Source organism: Aplidium turbinatum, chromosome 5 (genome assembly GCF_918807975.1).
Source record: "Aplidium turbinatum chromosome 5, kaAplTurb1.1, whole genome shotgun sequence".
NCBI classification, from domain to species: Eukaryota; Metazoa; Chordata; class Ascidiacea; order Aplousobranchia; family Polyclinidae; genus Aplidium; species Aplidium turbinatum.
In genome coordinates, this window is record NC_137476.1 from 35,654,601 (window position 1) to 35,673,786 (window position 19,186).

General features: G+C 41.0%; 1 protein-coding gene across 1 annotated transcript; it reads right to left on the reverse strand.

Annotated features, from left to right (window-relative positions):
• Positions 1–6,972: 6,972 nt before the first annotated feature.
• Positions 6,973–18,594, reverse strand: LOC145770608 (uncharacterized). The gene is made up of 13 exons (XM_082582297.1): positions 18,523–18,594; positions 18,278–18,375; positions 17,680–17,970; positions 16,005–16,057; positions 14,129–14,234; positions 13,607–13,659; positions 13,067–13,144; positions 12,148–12,240; positions 10,514–10,606; positions 10,004–10,096; positions 9,603–9,737; positions 9,010–9,194; positions 6,973–8,525 (listed from the first exon to the last, which is right to left on the reverse strand). Exons 5-13 carry the CDS (start codon positions 14,155–14,157, stop codon positions 8,361–8,363), a joined length of 924 nt encoding a protein of 307 aa, XP_082438423.1. The 5' UTR covers positions 14,158–14,234; positions 16,005–16,057; positions 17,680–17,970; positions 18,278–18,375; positions 18,523–18,594; the 3' UTR covers positions 6,973–8,360.
• Positions 18,595–19,186: the final 592 nt, after the last annotated feature.

Sequence of the window (19,186 nt, forward strand, 5' to 3'; positions counted from 1 at the left end):
CGTGACGATTAACCACTACGAAGTTGGTATTCTCAGTCTAGAGAGTTTCTGACAAAAGCGATAATTGCCGACGACAATCTTTTAATAGCGCCAGATCTTCTACGCATTCCTTATTGGTCATTTTCATGCAGAGACCTCTGAACATGGCCCGATCTGTTTCTTTAATATTCTTCCTTTCTGCGAGGCCTGTGGAAGTGTTTCTATACAATATTGGGAAACTATTCCACAGAGCATTTTATCCACATTGATACCATGATGTGAGGACGTAACACAACGCACACTGAAAATTTTACCCACCTTTCTAAATTTTAAAGCACATGAGTGGGAAAGGCAAGACGCAAGAGTCACTGGCAATGCGAGAGGTCACAAGGCAATGCAAGTCACATCACACGCAGACATCTAGAATGTCAAAAGAGCCACAAAATTTGTTACGTCATTCTTTATTGCCCTATTTGCAAAAGGCTTGATTTACTATACCGGTATATTTTAGATTGCATGATAGAATTAAGCTGACTATACGGGACCTTATCACGGAAAATGGCGATTGCTACCAACTTATGTTCGTGTTTTTTTGCAGTTCTGTTGTGAGAAAGCTGCTAAAGTGTTACTTGTTCAGTCGATAAGTTGTTGTTCAGCCAGAAGAGCTGAAAAGTGGAAGCTTGAACGAGCCCCCCCGGAGCCTCCCCTACTTCAAGCTTTTTCATATTTCGAGGGGCTGAGCTCCCCGAGCCCCCCCCAGGAATGCAACCCTGTTGTAGAGGCTTTAAATCACTGACGCAGGGCCGGTGTAGCAGTCCAAGAGTTACTGCATGCCAAAAGTTACAAGAGTTGCCAAATATTTCATTTAAATTTTATTTAATTTTGTTTTGAAAAATAATTAAATTTTTAACCTCTCAAAAGGTCAGATTAATAATTATAAGTATTTTGTAATGTTAACTGAAAAGCTTGCATTAGTTTGAGAGCAATGAATTCATTACACTTAGTTGAAACAATTTTCGCTTTTCTATCGATTGTGAAAACGCCGGGCACCGCTGGTAACTTTTGGACTGACAGTAACTTCCAGAATTCAGACTGCAACGCCGCAGAAGCGGTCCAAAAGTTATTGCTATTGCAAGTGGGTGTGCTTTTTCGAAATTCTTTTGGGAAAACTTGTAAATGGACTGAAACTTCACTTGGTCAGTAGATTAAACCCTCTGCAAGTATGCGAAAGATGAATCCCAAGGATAAATATTCTCACCACGAAACCATAATTCTAGACTTTAAGTTTCGTGCCACGTGTTTTCGATGAGAGTCCAACGGAAATTCATTGGAATCTCAAAGTGTTCAACACTTTCGTAAAAGCTAAAGCCTTCCCCTCGTGTGAGACTGTGATAGCCTACTCACTGAAGGTTGATGGCGTTTTGACTACCGGTTAGCCTACATGTAGCCTAAGTTACTTTATATTTCTTCAAAACGGTAGTTATGAGAAACCAGACCAAAAATAGGCTCAGTGCTTCATTCACTGGAAAACTTTGGTTTTAACTTTCATGAAATAGGCCTACATAAAATATAGTCAAAGACTATGTTCGTCAACTACAACTCAAGACCAGCGGCTAACAAGTCAACCTTCAAATGCAAACTTTGCACGATATATTAAGGCCTGCATAGCTTATCAAATGCCACCGATTCACGTATAACCACGATTTAAACTTTGAAATGTTTATAGCGATGATCAATTAAACTATTTGTTTCAACAAAGCCATATAGCCTACAACGAGTCAATAAAACACTCATAACACTTGTGAATCGTAAGTTGCATCATACCACAATCAGGATGACAGCAAAAGACTATAGGCTAAGTGGTCATTTAGTCAATCACCTCCCCATGCAAATTTATTTGCCAACGCACGCAAGGCACGGACACAACTTCAAATGGTATAATACAAACAAATCAGGTTAAAATGATAGCCTACGTAAATTGTTAGGTCACAAATTCAAATTTCATTCCAAAACAGCAACAACTTCTGGTACAAAACTCATCTTTTAACTTTCATCTTATTTTCGCTTCATTCCCAATTACGTTTCTGCTGTAAATCATGTTGTTAAGATGCAATGGTGGATAAGTCTTAATTCAAGTTCAACATGTTTCCAATGTTGAAATCATTTATACAAATCTGCTGCAAGCGTCAAATCTGAAAAACCCTGTTTTAGTAACTTCTGGACTGGCAGTAACTTCAGACTGCGTATACGCGGTCCAGAAGTTACGGTAACTTTCAGACCGCAGTAACTCCTGGACCGTTACACCGAGATTGACAGAGTGAAGTTTCCGATTATTGAAGTGTTGTTGCCAGGGAGCTATTCCATCTATTAGATGCCACTGAATGGAGAGCAGTTCTTAACGTGCGTTGCTCAAGCGCACACCCCGAGAGTCGAACCAGTGCGTTGCGAGTCCAGCAAATTCTTTTCACTACGTCTCTTCAGAACTTACAAAATATTTGTTTCCGTTAGGAGACGCTATAGGTATACTAAAATTTCAGATTTTTTATAAATAATTTCTAGGGGTCCGCCAACTGCTTCGAGAGTACCAAAAGATGTCTGCCAAGACAAAAATACTTGAAAATAACTATTGTATTCCTTGTGATTATGTTTGGATTTTTTATGCCTATGTTTTGGATCTCCCGTGCCAACCCTAACGCCTGTTATGTATCTTTTATGCAGAAATTTTGATCTCTGATGCCCATGATTTGCAACTCCCATACTAGTATGCTGGATCCAGGCGCGGATCTATAGGAGTTTTTTTTGGAGGGGGGGGGGCAGAAAATGTGAAAATCAATTAAAAAGAAAGAAAAAGATAAAACAGATATGAACAATGATACTACGACATATACGATATGCTATAAAATAGAGGCCAGTGGTTCTCAAACTTTTTGTTTTGGCGGACCCCTTTGGTACCTTCGAAGCGGTCGCGGACCCTTAAAAAACTTTTATCTGAAATTTTGGTATATCGCTTCTCTTATAATGGAATCAAATGTTTCATAAGTTTCGAAGCGACACTTAGAAAAATTTGCTGAACTCGCAACGCACTTATGACGATTGATGACATAGACGCGGTTTTGTTATGAGCTTTATGCTGGCATACAGCATCAAAAATCAGCAATCTATATGTTGATTTGTAGTTTTTCAATAAATTTTTATCAAAGATCAGTGGAATTTTGCGACCGTTACTAACAATTTCTCCCTTTTTTCATTTCTAATCAATATTAATTCGTTATAATCTTTGTCATTGCAAAACTGTGAGTGGTGATAGACTGCTCACTAACGTTTGCATTTCTAAGTTGAGCATTGATCAATAGACTGCTGTTTTGAAAGAATTAAGTTGAACAAAGCATTATTAAAAAATTAATTCATTTATATGACATTTTTTTAATGAAGAAACCAAACCTTTAAACTTTCAAAGGACATCGCACCAGTTCGTTGGGAAGTAGTTTGAAAATCACGGTAGCCAATTACATAAATAAAGCACAACCAACCAATTTTTAAATTTCGTAATTTATCAATCATGCTGCAAGCTCGGAAACTTTCACGGACCCCCTGAAATCGCTTCGCGGACCCCTGGTTAAGAACTACTGAAATAGACATTAAAACAGCCATTTTCATCAATTGTGAATGTTTAAAAAATAAATTTTACTTGAATAAAAATTGCTAAGCATGCAAAGTAAACTTGAAATCTGGTTTAAAACTCTGTATGCAGTGTCCATGACCAATTGGATATTTGCAGGTATATACGGCAATTGATTGAAATTATAATGAAGACTAAAAACTATAAAACAGCGTCATTCAAGGTTTCGGATTGTTTCAACTGACGTCATTTGGTTCAGCGTTGGTTTCAGCTGAGTCAGCTCCAACAAATGATGCTATTAAAATGTATTTGAAGATATATGAAAGAAAATAATGGATTCTGGTCGATGGAGAATTTCAACCATAATAATAACAAAAAATTATCCTCTCAACGCCCTCCCGGGGATAAGTTAAGTCCGTCGTGGGACTAATATCAGCTGTTAAGAAGCATATCAAACGATTTGATGCGGAAACATACAATTTCAACAATTCTTCACAAAATTTCGGGAGGGGGCCGGCCCCCCTGGCCCCCCCATAAATCCGCGCCTGGCTGGATCTCCCATGCCCATGTTTTGGATCTTCCATTAATCTTGTTTGGAACTTTTATGCACAAGTTTTGTCCAAACGGTGAAATGGCGCAGCGGAAAGGCGCTCGCTTTCCAATCATGCAATCTTGTATCGACTCTCGGCTTCAACTGGTTGTTGATGAATCCCTGGTTGAAACACACCTGAATGACTCCTTAGCAGTGGCGCCGGCAGAGAGGGGGAAGGCGGGGCAACTCCCCCCCAATGTTTTGGGCATCATCGTTTTAATTGTTTTTATATTACTGTATTACATATTGTTATTATTTTTTTAATATTTGAATCCCAACCTGAAGTCAACCCAAGTTGCAAGGGGGGGGGGGGGGGGGGGGGGGGGGGTAAAAGCTTTCTCTTTTATTTTAAACTTGCTCTTCTTGCTGCTCTTATTATTACGATTTTGTGATGCTATTCACGTACTTTGCCTGCTGCCTGTCACGTAACAATATTGTTACCGGCTGTTCAGCAGATTGGCTCTTGCTTGGTTCTTGAGTGGTGGCAGTGCATGGCCATGAGGGGGCCCAATCGAAACACGGAATAAATATAAAAACAATATTTTATGCAAAATTGTTGAAATTTTTAGCGCGTGAATTTAGACATGTTGTCGGGCCCCCCTGAACTCACCGGGCCCCGGTGCAATGCACCGGTTGTCCCCCCCTCTTGTGGGCCCTGGCTTAGCATACAGGGCTTCAGCATGATGTTTGTAGGTTAATTGTCGGTTGAGCTTCACTCCTAGGTAGGTGGGACACGGGTTGTGTGGGAGTGGGCTTCCGTTGAGACTGACAATTGGCGCGTAGATTCCATGTTGCAAAGGTGTGACAGTGGTCTTTGCCAGGCTCAGTTTCAGCATCCACAGCTTCAGGTAGTCTGCGATTTGGGCCAAGTCATCTGTAAGTGCTTCCTCTACCACATGCCAGGACTTCTAAGAATGGAGTAGTGCCAGATCATCAGCATAGCCGTACTGGCGTGACGTAGTCTCTGGCATGTCACTAATGTAGATGTTAAATAGTAAGGGTGATAAGCATGATCCTTGCGGAACACCGTTTTTTAAGCGGCGGGGCCGGCTGCACTGCCCGTCACTCGTCTTCAGCAAAAAGGTCCGATTTGCCAGAATGTTTGCGAGAAATCGCACTACCTTTTTGTCTGGGATCATGCGGAGGAGCTTTAGGGTTAGCCCTTGGTGCCACACAGTGTCATAAGCAGCAGTGAGGTCCACCAAGATTACTCCTGCTTTGTTCGAAACTTTCCTCAATATCCTCGGTCAGCTTGACTGATTGATGAGTCGTACAGCGTCCGTGCCGAAATCCAGCTTGTTCTTTAGGTAGCTGGGGGTCAACAACTGGCTCGAGTCTAGTTAGCAGGAGCCGTTCCAGGATGCTGTATGGGACGCAGAGTAGTGATATTGGGCGATAGCTCTTGAGATCATCAGCTGGCTTATTTGGTTTAGGTAATGCCACTGCAGTTGATTTTCGCCAGATTTTAGGTATGGCCTGGAGGGTCAGCAAGCAGAATAGAACCTTTTCAACAATGCCAGACATTTGGGGCCACAGTGCCTTAAGAATTCTGGAGGGATGTTATCGGGCTCTTGTGCTTTTCCGCTTTTAACTTGTTTGAGGGAAGACGCAAATTCTCCGGTGCTGAAGGGGGCTGACAAATGGCCATCTGCGCTTGGGGCATTCCAGAGCCTGCTGCATTCCTGCTTCACTGCACGGGCGTGCTTCTTATTTGCCACTTTACATTTGCCATTGGCTAGGAGCTGTTGTGCTATGGAGTTAGCGGTTACAGGGCATCGTTTAGGATTGGAGGTGCGGCCTGTAAGGCGATCGAAAGTTTTGTTGAGTGGGTGAAGTCAATGCCTTGTACTGTATTTTCCCAACGCTGTTTACGTTGAGGTGTTCCAACAGATCAGTGGCAGTCATGGATTTCTCTTCACTGGTTTTTGAGGCCAGGAACGCATCATAGCGTTTGTTGCATTCTTCGTCCCAGGAAGGTATGAATTGACGACGGAATCCACGGGGGATGGACTTCTTTGCTGCCACGAGTAAGGTTTTGCAGAAGGCTTTATAAGACTTCTCCAGCCCGTCAGAAGTCGGTTCTGGGAGGTGCCGGGTTTTCTTTTCAATCAGGAGTGTGAACTTGGTCCAGTTTGCCTTGCGAAAATTTCACTTCTTCACAGGTTTGCTTGGGACTGGGTTGAATGGGTTTTCAGGGGTGATGAGATGTAATAATGCCAAAATTAGCGATAAAGCGAGCAACGCGATACGCACACTGTTACGGTAATTTACGTTAAATACGGGGGGGGGGGGAGTAGCCTAAATTAATTTTGGGTTGATTCAACGTTGGAGTCAGCACAAATTGATTTAACTTTCTATGCACAAGTTTTGCCCAAGCGGTGGAATGGCGCAGCGGATAAGGCGCTCGCTTTCCAATTATGCAATCCTGGTTCGACTCTCGGCTTCAACTGGTTGTTGAAACACACCGTTCACAAGCCAGAATGACCACAACTTAGTATAATCAAAACAAGATTCCCTATGCCAAAGTTTTGGATCTCTTATGTCCAGATGTTGGTCTTCTATTACTTTGTTTTAGATCTTCTAGGCCTAAGCTATAACGAGAACATGATAATGGCCCACACCATTAGTGTGCCAGAGTAAGTAGTGCCAGCTTCTCATGGAATGATGAAAACAAGTTTTGGATCTCTTACGCCTATTCAAGTTTGCTGCTTACCCATAAACTGCATTTTAATACAAGTTTGCTAGAGCTAACTTAAATTGTTTAAGTAGACAGGGTTTCTACAACAACTTTTCTTCTGTATTTAACAAAGAGCGACTAAAACAAATTTGTGAATTTTAAACACATCTTGGCATAAAACATGCCTATAGAAACTGTAGTAGGCAGTGACAAATGAAAGAAAGACAAAATCATATTCGAAAGAACACGCTAGCAATCTTGGGAGCACTGAATTGAAACTTGAACAATATTCCCTAAGAAACTAAGGTACACAAATCATGTGACTTCAGCTGTCCATTATTACGCTATAGAAACCGGTACCAGCCAGATGAAACCGGATCAAGATCCTCACAGCAGGTTCATAATCAACTCACAATCATCAAATACATAAGTATTCGGTGATGCGTTTTTTCGTTTCTTTCTGAAAAGCTCTTTACATCGAAACAGGTTAAATAAATACTCTTTATCATACAAAGCATTTCGGTCAGGAGCGGATTTATGGGGGGCGCCCCCAAAACTTTTGTGAGGAATTGTTGAAATTGTATGTTCCCGCATCATATGGTTTGATATGTAAAGGTAAAGGTCCCATACTCAGATACTGAGGTTTGATATGTAAACAGCAGATATTAGTCCCACGGCGAACTTTGTATGGACTGTATGGACTTAACTCATCCGGGGGGGGGAGGTAGTTTTTGTTATTATCTTGGTTGAAATTATCCATCGATCAGAATCCGTTATTTTCTTTCATACAACTTCAAATACATTTCAATAGCAACGTTTGTTGGAGCTGACTCAGCTGAAACCAACGCTGAACCAAATGACCTCTGTTGAAACAATCTGAAACCTTAAATGGCTGTTTTATAGTTTTTAATCTTCATTATAATTTCAATCAATTACCGTATATACCTGCAAATATCCAATTGGTCATGGACACTGCATACAGAGTTTTAAACCAGATTTCAAGTTTACTTTGCATGCTTAGCAATTTTTATTCAAGCAAAATTTATTTTTTAAACATTCACAATTGATGAAAATGGCTGTTTTAATGTATATTTTATAGCATATCGTATATGTCGTAGTATCATTGTTCATATCTGTTTTATCTTTTTCTTTCTTTATAATTGATTTTCAAATTTTCTGGTTCCCCCCGAAAAAAAAAACTTCTAGATCCGCGCCTGACTTCGGTATCTAACTCTCCTAGAAGCTACGACAAAGCTCATCATCAGACTTCAGTTGAAAGGAGGTGGTGACTGGTGAAGCACCAGGATGATGCAACCAGATGCCACCGCAACCTGCTCCATGGTGCTCTCATATTTGCAGTCCCAGCCAGGGATTGAACATTGTTTAATTTCAAGATGATAAAAACAACCATAATAGCTGGATCCGGAGGACACACAACATCCGGCTTTGCTTCTTCATAAATCTTCCCATCTGAGAGGATGATTTCTTCATGTTCAACTCTTTAGCTGGAAGAAGACAAGAGACGCCGCTTTATCTGAAGATAAGTTCTTCACCTTATAATGGTTGCCAGGAGGAATGATAAAGGAAGAACCTTCAGAGATCGTGGCCTCCCCTGAGTTGATGCAGATCTCCACTGTGCCACGAGTGACGTAGAACGCCTGGAAAAAGAATGCAGGTTAAAGAGCTGCCAGATGGGCAGAGATCAAAAATTGATATCGACAATAAAAAACTGACTCTGCTTAATCAGACCATGGATTTGGATTTACTGCATGTAGTACTAGAGACGATTTTCAGATTAAATTTAACTTGTGAACATAATAGCCAGCAAGTGTAAAGGTTTAATATTCAGGAAGCACAACTTGAAAAATGTGCAGACCACATAGAAATTAAATAGAGAACTTGGAAAGGTTTTGCTACGGATTCAGAAAAAAAATTGGTAGCCTACATTTAATGCCTGATCACAAAATCAGATGAAGCATGTAGGACGTGGGTCATTTTATGAATTTGCATTTGTAACTTTTATTACGCAGATAAGTTCGGGAGTTACAGTTGGTGTCGAAACGGGGGGTTTCCCACTGACTACTACGTACTATAGAGCCAAAGCTGAGAGCAAAGCATTCAAAAGATGGTCACAATACATACCAGTTCATCTTTCTTCATATAGGACATCGGCTTTTCATGGAGCGGTTTGATGGTGACAGTCCCCATGGCGAACCGGTCGTTGGAGAGGTTCTTGACGAATCTTAGGGGATCTTCAGGTTGCCATGGCTCCCCGCTGCTGCCAAATGGGATCTCGTTCTCTCGGGTGGCGATCAGGGTCCGTGCCTCTGATGGGAGGAGAAAACAAAGACATTGTTAGATACTACATTGTACCAGGAAAGTAGGAATTAAGTTAAATCACAATCTTTGCTGGTTCGTAACAATTTGTGTGCAGACATTAACCAGTTCCACAAAAGATGTTGTTGATAACCCAATTAAACACAAGGTGACTCTGTCTAATGAGACCAACTTGGCTTGGTGTTAATATGGTCTGCTTAAGCAAAGTTGGCTGTATTCGTGTGCTGGAACAGAAATAGTCTCATTACTAAACAGTTTACACAAGTTGTGTTGAAGAATTCATAATTCTTCCTTCTGCAGACACTTTCGCGAGGCTATTTTTTTTTTAGCAAAATTGCCGCTACACGTCTGAAGGAACATTTCCTGCTGTTCTAGATATCACACAACAAGCCACTCACCGACTGTGCATGGGCGTCCGGTCCTGTCCAAGATGGAAACATTAGCGCTAGTTAATTGCTCACTGGTGGTCAAGTTGAAGGTAGCGTTGCAAATAGAGGATTCCATGTTTTTTCTGGGAGCAGCGGGAAGATCGTCTGAAAAGCTCAACTATTAAATAAAGCATTGGAAACAATGCTAGGGGGAAATTGTTCGTCCAACAACGTTTGTTGCTCACGTGACCTGCCCCCTTTTCAAAAGGCACGCATTCTGTTACAACCCATGGTGAAAATCATCAAGATCGCTTGATATGAACCAATTCCAAGATTAGTTGAACAATTTCGAACCATCCTCTGACAACGCATACGTTCGCACCATCATATAAATCATAAAAAAAAAACATGCACGCCAGCTTCCCACATACCTCCAGGTGGTGGTGGGGAGGGTTTCTTGGCGGGTTTTTGTTTCTTCCTGATCTTATTGTTTCGTTTTTTGGAAACATCATCGGTGGGTTGAACTGCACAATGAAAAACCATGTTATTTGTTATTCAACGAGCATGCAGTAAATAAAACAAACGGACTAAGATGGCGTGGGCATGTACTAAGGAGGGAGGAAGAAAGTTTTCTTTGAAAGGCATTGACTTTGAAGGTAGATAGGAAGAGGAAACAGGAACACCCAAAAATAAAACATGGAAGGAACAGGTGAAAAACAAGGCAGAAAAAATCGGACTAAAGAAAGACGATGCGATGGACAGAACAAGGCGGAGAATAGGAGTGAAGGCAATCGCTGCAAGGAAAAAATCGGCCACCCCCACTAGTGAGGACAAAACCGAACTTGGATGATAAAAGTGATGGTTAAAACTTCCTCTAAGCTCATATGAGAGTTGCAAAGACACAGACCAAAACTGGCAGCCCTCGCCCCTCAGTCACTCACCAGGCGAGCGTGAGTGTTCGCGATTCGTCAAGTCAAAAGGGGCGGCATTGACGGAGGATGCTCTGTCTTCTTCTTGGTTGGTCCATGAGTCTTCTAAAACGTAAACCATGTGAGGAACACACTTGTATGTTACAAACAAACGGAGACACAGCCAAGCGAAATGCTGAAGGGTGATGTTTCCCAACATAGGACCAGTTCTACAAGATTATACAATACAACCATGCAATAGTGGCTTAAACTGACTAACATACTGTACTAACTGCCGTTAGTTTTGGAGAGTAAATTCCACCGTACAAGGTTCAACATTATAACACAATGCCAAAGCACTTATTGCTTCTTTAAACCGGTTCGGTGGCTTTTTAAAAATGGTACTGAATCTAATTCCTGCTTGGCACTGAGCAATGGATGGATTCGGGTATTAATGTACTCAGTTGCGCCTCTATACGGCTGCATTGACACTGTCTGCTTTGTAAAGCGCTGAGGAGCAACGCATTCTGCGATGGATACAGCGCTATTTAAAAACAAGCATTATTATTAAGTAGCGCAAGTATGGATAGAGTAATGGAAAAAAATTATTTAAAGAAAGAGTGTGGTGGGTTAGAAATGGCAACCAGTGCACCCTTGATGCTTTCAAAGAGTTTATAACAGGGGTTCTTAAACTTTTTGAGCCGCGCCCCCCTTTGACGTGCCATCCAAACTTGCGCCCCACCAAACTACAAAATTAGCAAACATTAAAGTGTAATGACTACAGGAATTTATATTTATAGCCTTCATCAATGTGAGGGATGTAATTGATTTTCGGAAACCAAAAGTTTAATTCGAGGCTTTGTGGCTGATAATGCACACCTCAGATCGGCTTCACAATCAATAAGTCTGTTTCGATGTTTTGTTTTTATGTTCAAAAGTGTAGAAAAGCCACTTTCGCACAGATAAGTGGACGAAAACGAAAGAAGTGTGCGTATGGCCACGCTACCCACTCTTTTGTATATGTGCAAATATTTAACCCAAAAATCAGTTAGTGGCATTGCTTCATAATCGTCTTTTGCATTAAAATTACACTTTATTTCCAAGAATTCCTCTTGCAAACCGTCGGGAAGAGTCCTCGTTAACACGAAAGGGATTTCTTGTCATCTTCCATTCTGGAAGGTCGGTGTCACCCAAGTCTGGGAAATAGCGTTCGAATTCTTGTTTCAAAAGCTGAAGGTGAGCTTCCACTTCAGCCTTAAGCTCACCTTCCAGTTCAAGTTGCTTTTTGTCAAGTGCAGTATCTAGGTTGGGAAATGAAGCTGCATTTCCTATTTGTATTCGGCGGTGCCACAGCCCCAGCTTTACCACAAATGCTTGAATGGAATCATAGCTATTAATCCGGTTAGTATTTCTGCCCTGCAAGAGCAGATTTAATTTAGTCACGTTTAATCACATAGTTTGACATCGCTCGCGCCCCCCTTGTGAACCTTTCGCGCCCCCCATGGGGGGCGCGCCCCCCAGTTTAAGAACCGCTGGTTTATAACAATATCAGCCCTTTGGCGTACAGGGAACAACACCCCCCTACTTGGTCACATTGCAGGCCACCTGCCAGAACAGCAACTTGTATGGGTTACGATGCATATTCGTTAGCCTAGCTTCCCACATACCTCCCGGCGGTGGTGGGGAGGGTTCCTTGGCAGGTTTTTGCTTTTTCCTGATCTTTTTAATTCGCTTACTTGAAGCATCGTCGATGGGTTGAGCTGCACAATGTAAAACTATGTTATAATGTTTGTTGTTCATTTAGTGAAATTTGAATTGTCACAACTGTAAAAGTCGTCTAACAACAAGTACATACAGTGCAACTACAGTCTAACATACAGTGCGCGAGTACAAGTACATAATGGATTGTTTGTTCTTAAAGGCATACTAAAGGAAAATTTCAAACCGGAATTAAGCATTAAAATGAGTAAACTGAACATTCAAGAATACATTTCAAAAAAAATTACCGAAAAAAAAAATGTTTTCACTGGCGCTGGCAAGGCCCAAAGTCCAGTGTTTCATTTATTTTCATTTTTTTCAAAATGACCAAAACGTGCAAACACTGCTCGAGAATACGTCATAAAAGCCAGCAATAACAAAAGCCACGTTACCACATCTGATGTTTTGAGCAAACTGTCTGCTGTTTTGATGTTGAAATGCGCTGTTTTGATGTACATACATACATAGCCTACAGTCAAATCGCCCGCAGTAACAATTATTGCGTGATCGGTTGATTGCTAGCCTTTATGACGTAGACTGTACAGTCGCACGCTTCGTTGCTCAGGCTCAATGTCATTTTGAAAGCTCTGACAAAAGCACGCGCACAATGGTGGTCAGACCGCAATGGGGCGAAATTTTATTGAAAATCGTTTTATGGTAGCATGTTAAACACAAAGAACGTGGAAAATCGCCAAGTCAGGTTTTTCCTTTAGTACCCCTTTAATTGACAACAAAATGGTATCATCGCCTTGCGACAAATCTTGAAGCAAGCAATGACCTTATGACAGCCAGATCACCATGCGAGTTGTTGCAACGTTATCAACGTACCACGGGAGCGGTTGGAGGTCTTCTTCTTTGTTCTCTGCTGAACGAGGCTGGATGTGGTGGAGTCACCGGAGTAATGAACTGGATTGGAAAAAAATAAAATCAGTTCCCAAACAGCAAAGTAACCGCTATTTTACGTTGATCCAACGACTGTAGACGTTGAATCAATGTACAAAAACGGGTGCTTTGCTGTCTGGGTTCATGACCGCCAATCATGTGATTCGTATCGGATGTGAACAACTGCATTGGACCAACAGCAGACTCGCTGCAGAGGCATCTTTGCTGCACAATCAACATTACATTGTCGGGTGGTGAGAGTCCTAGAACGACGTTCGATAGGGCGCCAGTTCGACACCGCTCAAGAGCATGCGGCTGTGTCTTTGGCAAGACACTTAAAGGCATGCCTGAAGGTGGACACGAAGATTGGCTTCCTTGCCTTCCCATCCACTTAAATCTAAATCTTCAACTACCGGGCGTAAGCCTGGATACGACAAACAAAAAACATTACATTCCGTGCGTAAACAACCACATCCAATGACTGACCTGGGTCAATGGTGTTGCATGACGTCATGACCCCTACCAGCTCGTTGTTGTCACTGCGATAAAAGTGTTCAATGTTAGATCATTGTGTCAGTGACATGGGTTCAAAACCCACTTTTGTCACTATGTTGCATTTATAAGTTTTGACTGAATAGCAGTTACACGATATTGACGAGTTATGACGTCACAAACGACGCTGGATAACCTCAAGGTCACGAGAAAGCTTCTTTATAACATTTTACTCAACATAATCTCACTTGTCTAGCTGTGACAAGTAGAGGAAGCATTACGGCGTAGTAAAACTTAGATTAATAAATCCAAATTGACTTTTACTCTATAAACTTTGCTAGTAACTACCAGTTATCTGAAAGCAATTATGAAAACTATTTTGATTTTTATTATTCCTGATTTGGACCGGTATCAGTTTTTAAATAGCTTGCGCAAACAAAACCTGAAGCAACGGATCCGCTTGTAAATATATCCAATAACAATATAATCTGTGAAAAAAGTTAGATGGACGCTTACTCATATTCAAGTCTTTCGCCGAAGCACATATCCAGTGGCCGCACTCGGGCGCGAGTGCTGCGGCGAAGGCCGAGTTGGATGGCGTGTGGGGATGGAGGACGAACCACTGAGTGAATAATGTTTGAGGTAAGAATTTTATGAGAAGCTGGCCAACATGATGGATGACTAACTGTCCACTCCATTAGTTGAAGCTATTGAACATTATGCAAACAAGATATTCTTTGGCCCAGATTGTTCGCTTCTGAAGGGAGGTCATATAAGAAAAACGGAACAAAATAGAGTGGTCCGTAAGTAACTCCCTATTTGAAAATACTCAGAAGTTATTCAAATCCTGCAATATTATTTCTTAATTTTTGTTTGTAAGATACTTAATGTTTGGCAATTAAATCTATGATCTTGCTTTCTTTTCAGATATGTTTATGTGAATTGTTTTTTTAACTTTGTTAATTTGTTTGAAATTTTAAAGCCCTACAAAAATGGCTGGACGTCTCACTGTGCAGGAACGTGCCCAGATAGCTGCACGTTACGAAGTTTGGAGATCCATTGTTAAAGTACAAAGATGGTGGAGAACCATTAAGGGAAGACATGCTCAAATTGACTCAAAGACGATAAAAAATTGTCATGCAAAACTCATGACTACAGGATCTGTGAGTGATACTCTAAGAAGCCTGTCGCCCTTCCAAATTCAAAGAGTTTGAGGTAGTGCAGCTTGTTCAACAAATGTTTAGCCGTAGCCCGAAAAAGTCAATTCGACAAGCAGCAAGAGAAAGTGGACTTTCCTTTCGTTGTGTACGTAATGTGCTCAAAAATGAACTTAAATGGCGTGCTTAGAAGCCACACTACTGCCAAGCACTCTCTGCCGAAGACTGCGACATTCGTATGGAGTTTGGAGAGATGATGTTGGCTTGATTTGGAGACCGGCTAGATCTCTTAAAAAATATACTCTGGAGTGATGAAGCAGTATTCCACATAAGTGGGTTTGTGAACCGTCATAACTGTCACTGCTGGGCTGGAGAAGATCCTCGTGTTACCAGTGAAAAAATGCAGAATCGACCCAAGGTAACGGTATGGTGTGGAATGACTTCGGATAGGAACGTGGGTCCGTTTATCCTTCATGATACCATGAATGCCGAAAAGTACCTCATCATGCTGAAAAATGAGGTTTGGCCAATTATCAGTGCTTGGGATAATATTGAAGATTTAATTTTCATGCAAGATGAAGCTCCTCCACACTTTGCTATTGTTGTTCGAGAATGGCTGAATGCCCAATTTCATGGAAAATGGATGGGTCGTCGTGGTTCACACGAATGGCCAGCCAGAAGTCCTGATTTAACACCCTGTAACTTTTTTCTTTGGGGTTGGTTAAAAGAACAAGTCTACTCAACCAAACCAAAAAATTTGGAAGAACTTGAAGCGAGAATACGTGAAGTTATGAGTTCCATCCCACAAGAGTTTCTTGTGAAATCAGTTGATGCTGTTCATGGTCGACTTGAGAAGCTTGCGGCGAATGATGGTGGCCATATTGAATTTTAAATAAAATTTTATGCAATATATTTTCTTCTCATATTCATTAATTGGAGAAATTACACTTCAAGAATAAATTACAGTTATTTTAGAATGGGGAGTTACTTTCGGATCACCCTGCATGAAATATCTTGAATTTTTCAGAATCATACCTCTGATGAGAAATGTTTCTCGTAAAACGAAACTACAAACAATTGAAAATGATTGACAATAAAGTGGTATCAAAACAGATAGTTCTTATATTTGTTGTGTAGACTGTAGACACATGACGTGAGGCTCTGGAGATACCCTCATTGTGATGTGATCAAAATATAAAAGCCACACAATATGAAACATCCATGACAGCACTCACGAAGTCTTGGCGGAAGTCGCGAAGTCGTATACAGAGCCTCGTACAATGAGCATCTGTGGTATCAAAAGATCGGGTTAGTGGTGGATAATATCGAGTTAATGGAGACAACATCGGGTTGATGGGGGAAAACATAGAGTTGATGGGGGAAAACATAGAGTTGATGGGGAAAACATAGGGTTGATGGAGGAAAACATAGAGTTGATGGGGGAAAACATAGAGTTCATGGGGAAAACATAGAGTTGATGGGGAAAACATAGAGTTGATGGGGAAAACATAGAGTTGATGGGGGAAAACATAGAGTTGATGGGGAAAACATAGAGTTGATGGGGAAAACATAGAGCTGATGGGGAAAACATAGAGTTGATGGGGAAAACATAGAGTTAGTGGAGACAACATCGGGTTGATGGGGACTACATTGGGTTAATGGTGGACAATATCGAGCTATTAGGGTACAAAATCCGGTTGATGGGTACCACATCGAGTTGATGGGTACAACATCGAGTTGATGGGTACAACATCGAGTTGATGGGGGACATCGAATTAACGGGGCACAACATTTGATTAACGGGGCACAACATTTGATTAATGGGAGACAACATTGGATTAATGGAGAACAACATCGAGTTAATGCGTACTGTACAACATCAAGTTAGTCGGGACAGAATTGCGTTTAATGGGTGCACGAGTTGAGACAGAATCAAGATATTGGGGACTAGAATCGAGTTAATGGGTGAAAGTTTACTTCGAACTATGAAAGCTATTTTCTGTGTGTCAGGATGCTAATAGATTACCCACGCAGCAGCGTACTTTCATGACGTCAGAGACAGGGTTACAAAAGCACAACACGGAACATGTTATGTAGATCATGAATTAAAGGAAATGAATAATTTTTGACAAAGTTACGTCGATTTTACGAAGTTTCAATCACTAAGAAACCGAAGGAAAACTTCTTTGCTTCTTATTTGTATTGGTGCTTTCGCACAACCTTGAGCTTACTTTCAAATCAATCAAGTGGACGCAATATTTAAGCATTGTTAAAAAATAAGTTAACTTTTGAATGCTGGGGAGATGGCAACTACATTATTATTGAAAAGATATGAAAAGTTTATCGCATACAAGCCTTACATACAAAGTCTTTTGTTGAAAAGAACAAAAAGATTCTAACATCCAATAGACTCTCAATCGAACTGAAATCAAAAATTTTCAACACCTACGTTTTACCAGTTGTGCTGTACAGTCTAGAATGCGGAAATTGGACATCATCAACAATGAAAAAACTGACTACCTTCCAAAATCACATCATGAGAAGCATGACTAACAAAAGGCTACTTGACCACACGAAAACAGAAGATCTTTTAACTATGACAAAACCACATCCAATTGCAGCAATAATAATAGAATCAAAAGTTTTAAAACTGTTCGGCCACACTAAAAGATCACAATTCGGAATCAGCAAAGTTTGCACAGAAGGCAAAGTAGAAGGAAAAAGAAAACGTGGCAGACAACCAAAACGATGGCAAGACAACATCCAATCATGGACCGGACTCAACTTGGCGACACTAGGCGAGTTGGCTCAAAATCGCCACTCTTGGAAGCAAATAACCCATGTTGATGCGCAATCTGCTACAGGCGGAGATGACGACTGATGATGATTATATACAAACACGATGCTTACTTTTTTTTAGGTTTTGTTTTTTTTCTACGTTTTTGAGTCTTCTTTACTAAGCTCCATTCTTCATCTGAGCCGCTGTCATCTGTGTCTTCGTGATAAGAGATATTCTTCTGGGACCTTTTTGAAGGCTTCCGTTTAATAGCATGATTCCTATCTTTGTTATTAACCGAAGGAACAGCAACTTTATCAACAGTAATTAATGGAATAGCACCACCGGTAGCTGAAGATGTTTGATCTTTATCCACATTGGGAAGTGGAATCTCTTCAATCAAAGTGGCATTCCTGGATACACTCCTACAGTAGAAACATGACAACGAACATTAGCAAAACTACGCCAGGCAACTTTGATTGAAGGTCACAATGCAATTGACTTAGGAGGGCCCGCAGAAGCAGACAGTGTTTAATGCGGTAAGCAATAATGTCCTCCAAAGGAGGCTTATACAGAATACCAAGGGAGAGCACAAGAAACAAATCTTTTGTACACCCATAAAAGTTCACAGTTGAGCGATTCGGATTTGAGATCTCCAAATCTAGTTCGGATGCAACTCCAAAGATCACATTGGTCAAATCATCATCACAAATTACAAATGCAAAAAACAACCTGCTTTTCTGCGTCGGAAGGAGTCGCTACATACGCGGGAGACGTCTCTCCATACCCCCCAAGTGAACTTCTCTCACTGTCAGTAGGGATCGTTATATCTAAAACAACAATATTAATTTGATGCATCAAACTGAACCCTTTTTGTAGGGTATAAGCTAGCTTTCGGCCAAATGAAAAGATTTGCCAAACTTTATTTCACAATTTTCAAACAGACTATTTTCCAACTCAAAAACACATTGACTCACCGACGCTTCTATCAACAGCATCGGGCGCAATTGATGCTCCGGCGCTGTCTTTGGTAGTTTTGACTTTACGCGGGGTAGAGGCAGGGGGACCGGTTCGTGCAATTTTGTTGGGATAGCTGCAAGGCAAATGAAACAGATCGATGTGGAGGCAGGGTGTGAAGGTGATTGCGGCACTTAGAGGTGAATTCGGCCACCTTCGGTGACGGGGATATCACCGGATTAAAACTGGATTACTACACTACTACTACTTTGACAAAGGCTAGATGTATAGCCGAAAACGTTTCCATTTTTTGTTATCATTTTGTACATATATATTAATGAATGCCGTGTGTCGATATAGTTTCGCTAGGTTGTTTAAAATTACAACTATTCGGTTTCCCGTTTATTGTCGTGTTGGTAAATCCCATAACAACGGGTATGTTTTTCTTACCTCAAACATTAATAAAGTCTTAGGCAAAAACTGCATTCGGTTAAACAAGCGGTTATCTTGTAACCGCTTGTTTACTTTAACTCGCTTGTAACCGCTTGTTTTTTTTTAACTCTGATTCTTGCTCCTTTATTCATTTCGTCAGTATGCTTTTGTGTTGTGCCATCGTTGTTGAACAAGTTGTGTTTACCTGTTTCAGCCCCCTTGATAAAGTCAGTCGTGTTGCCTGACGAAACG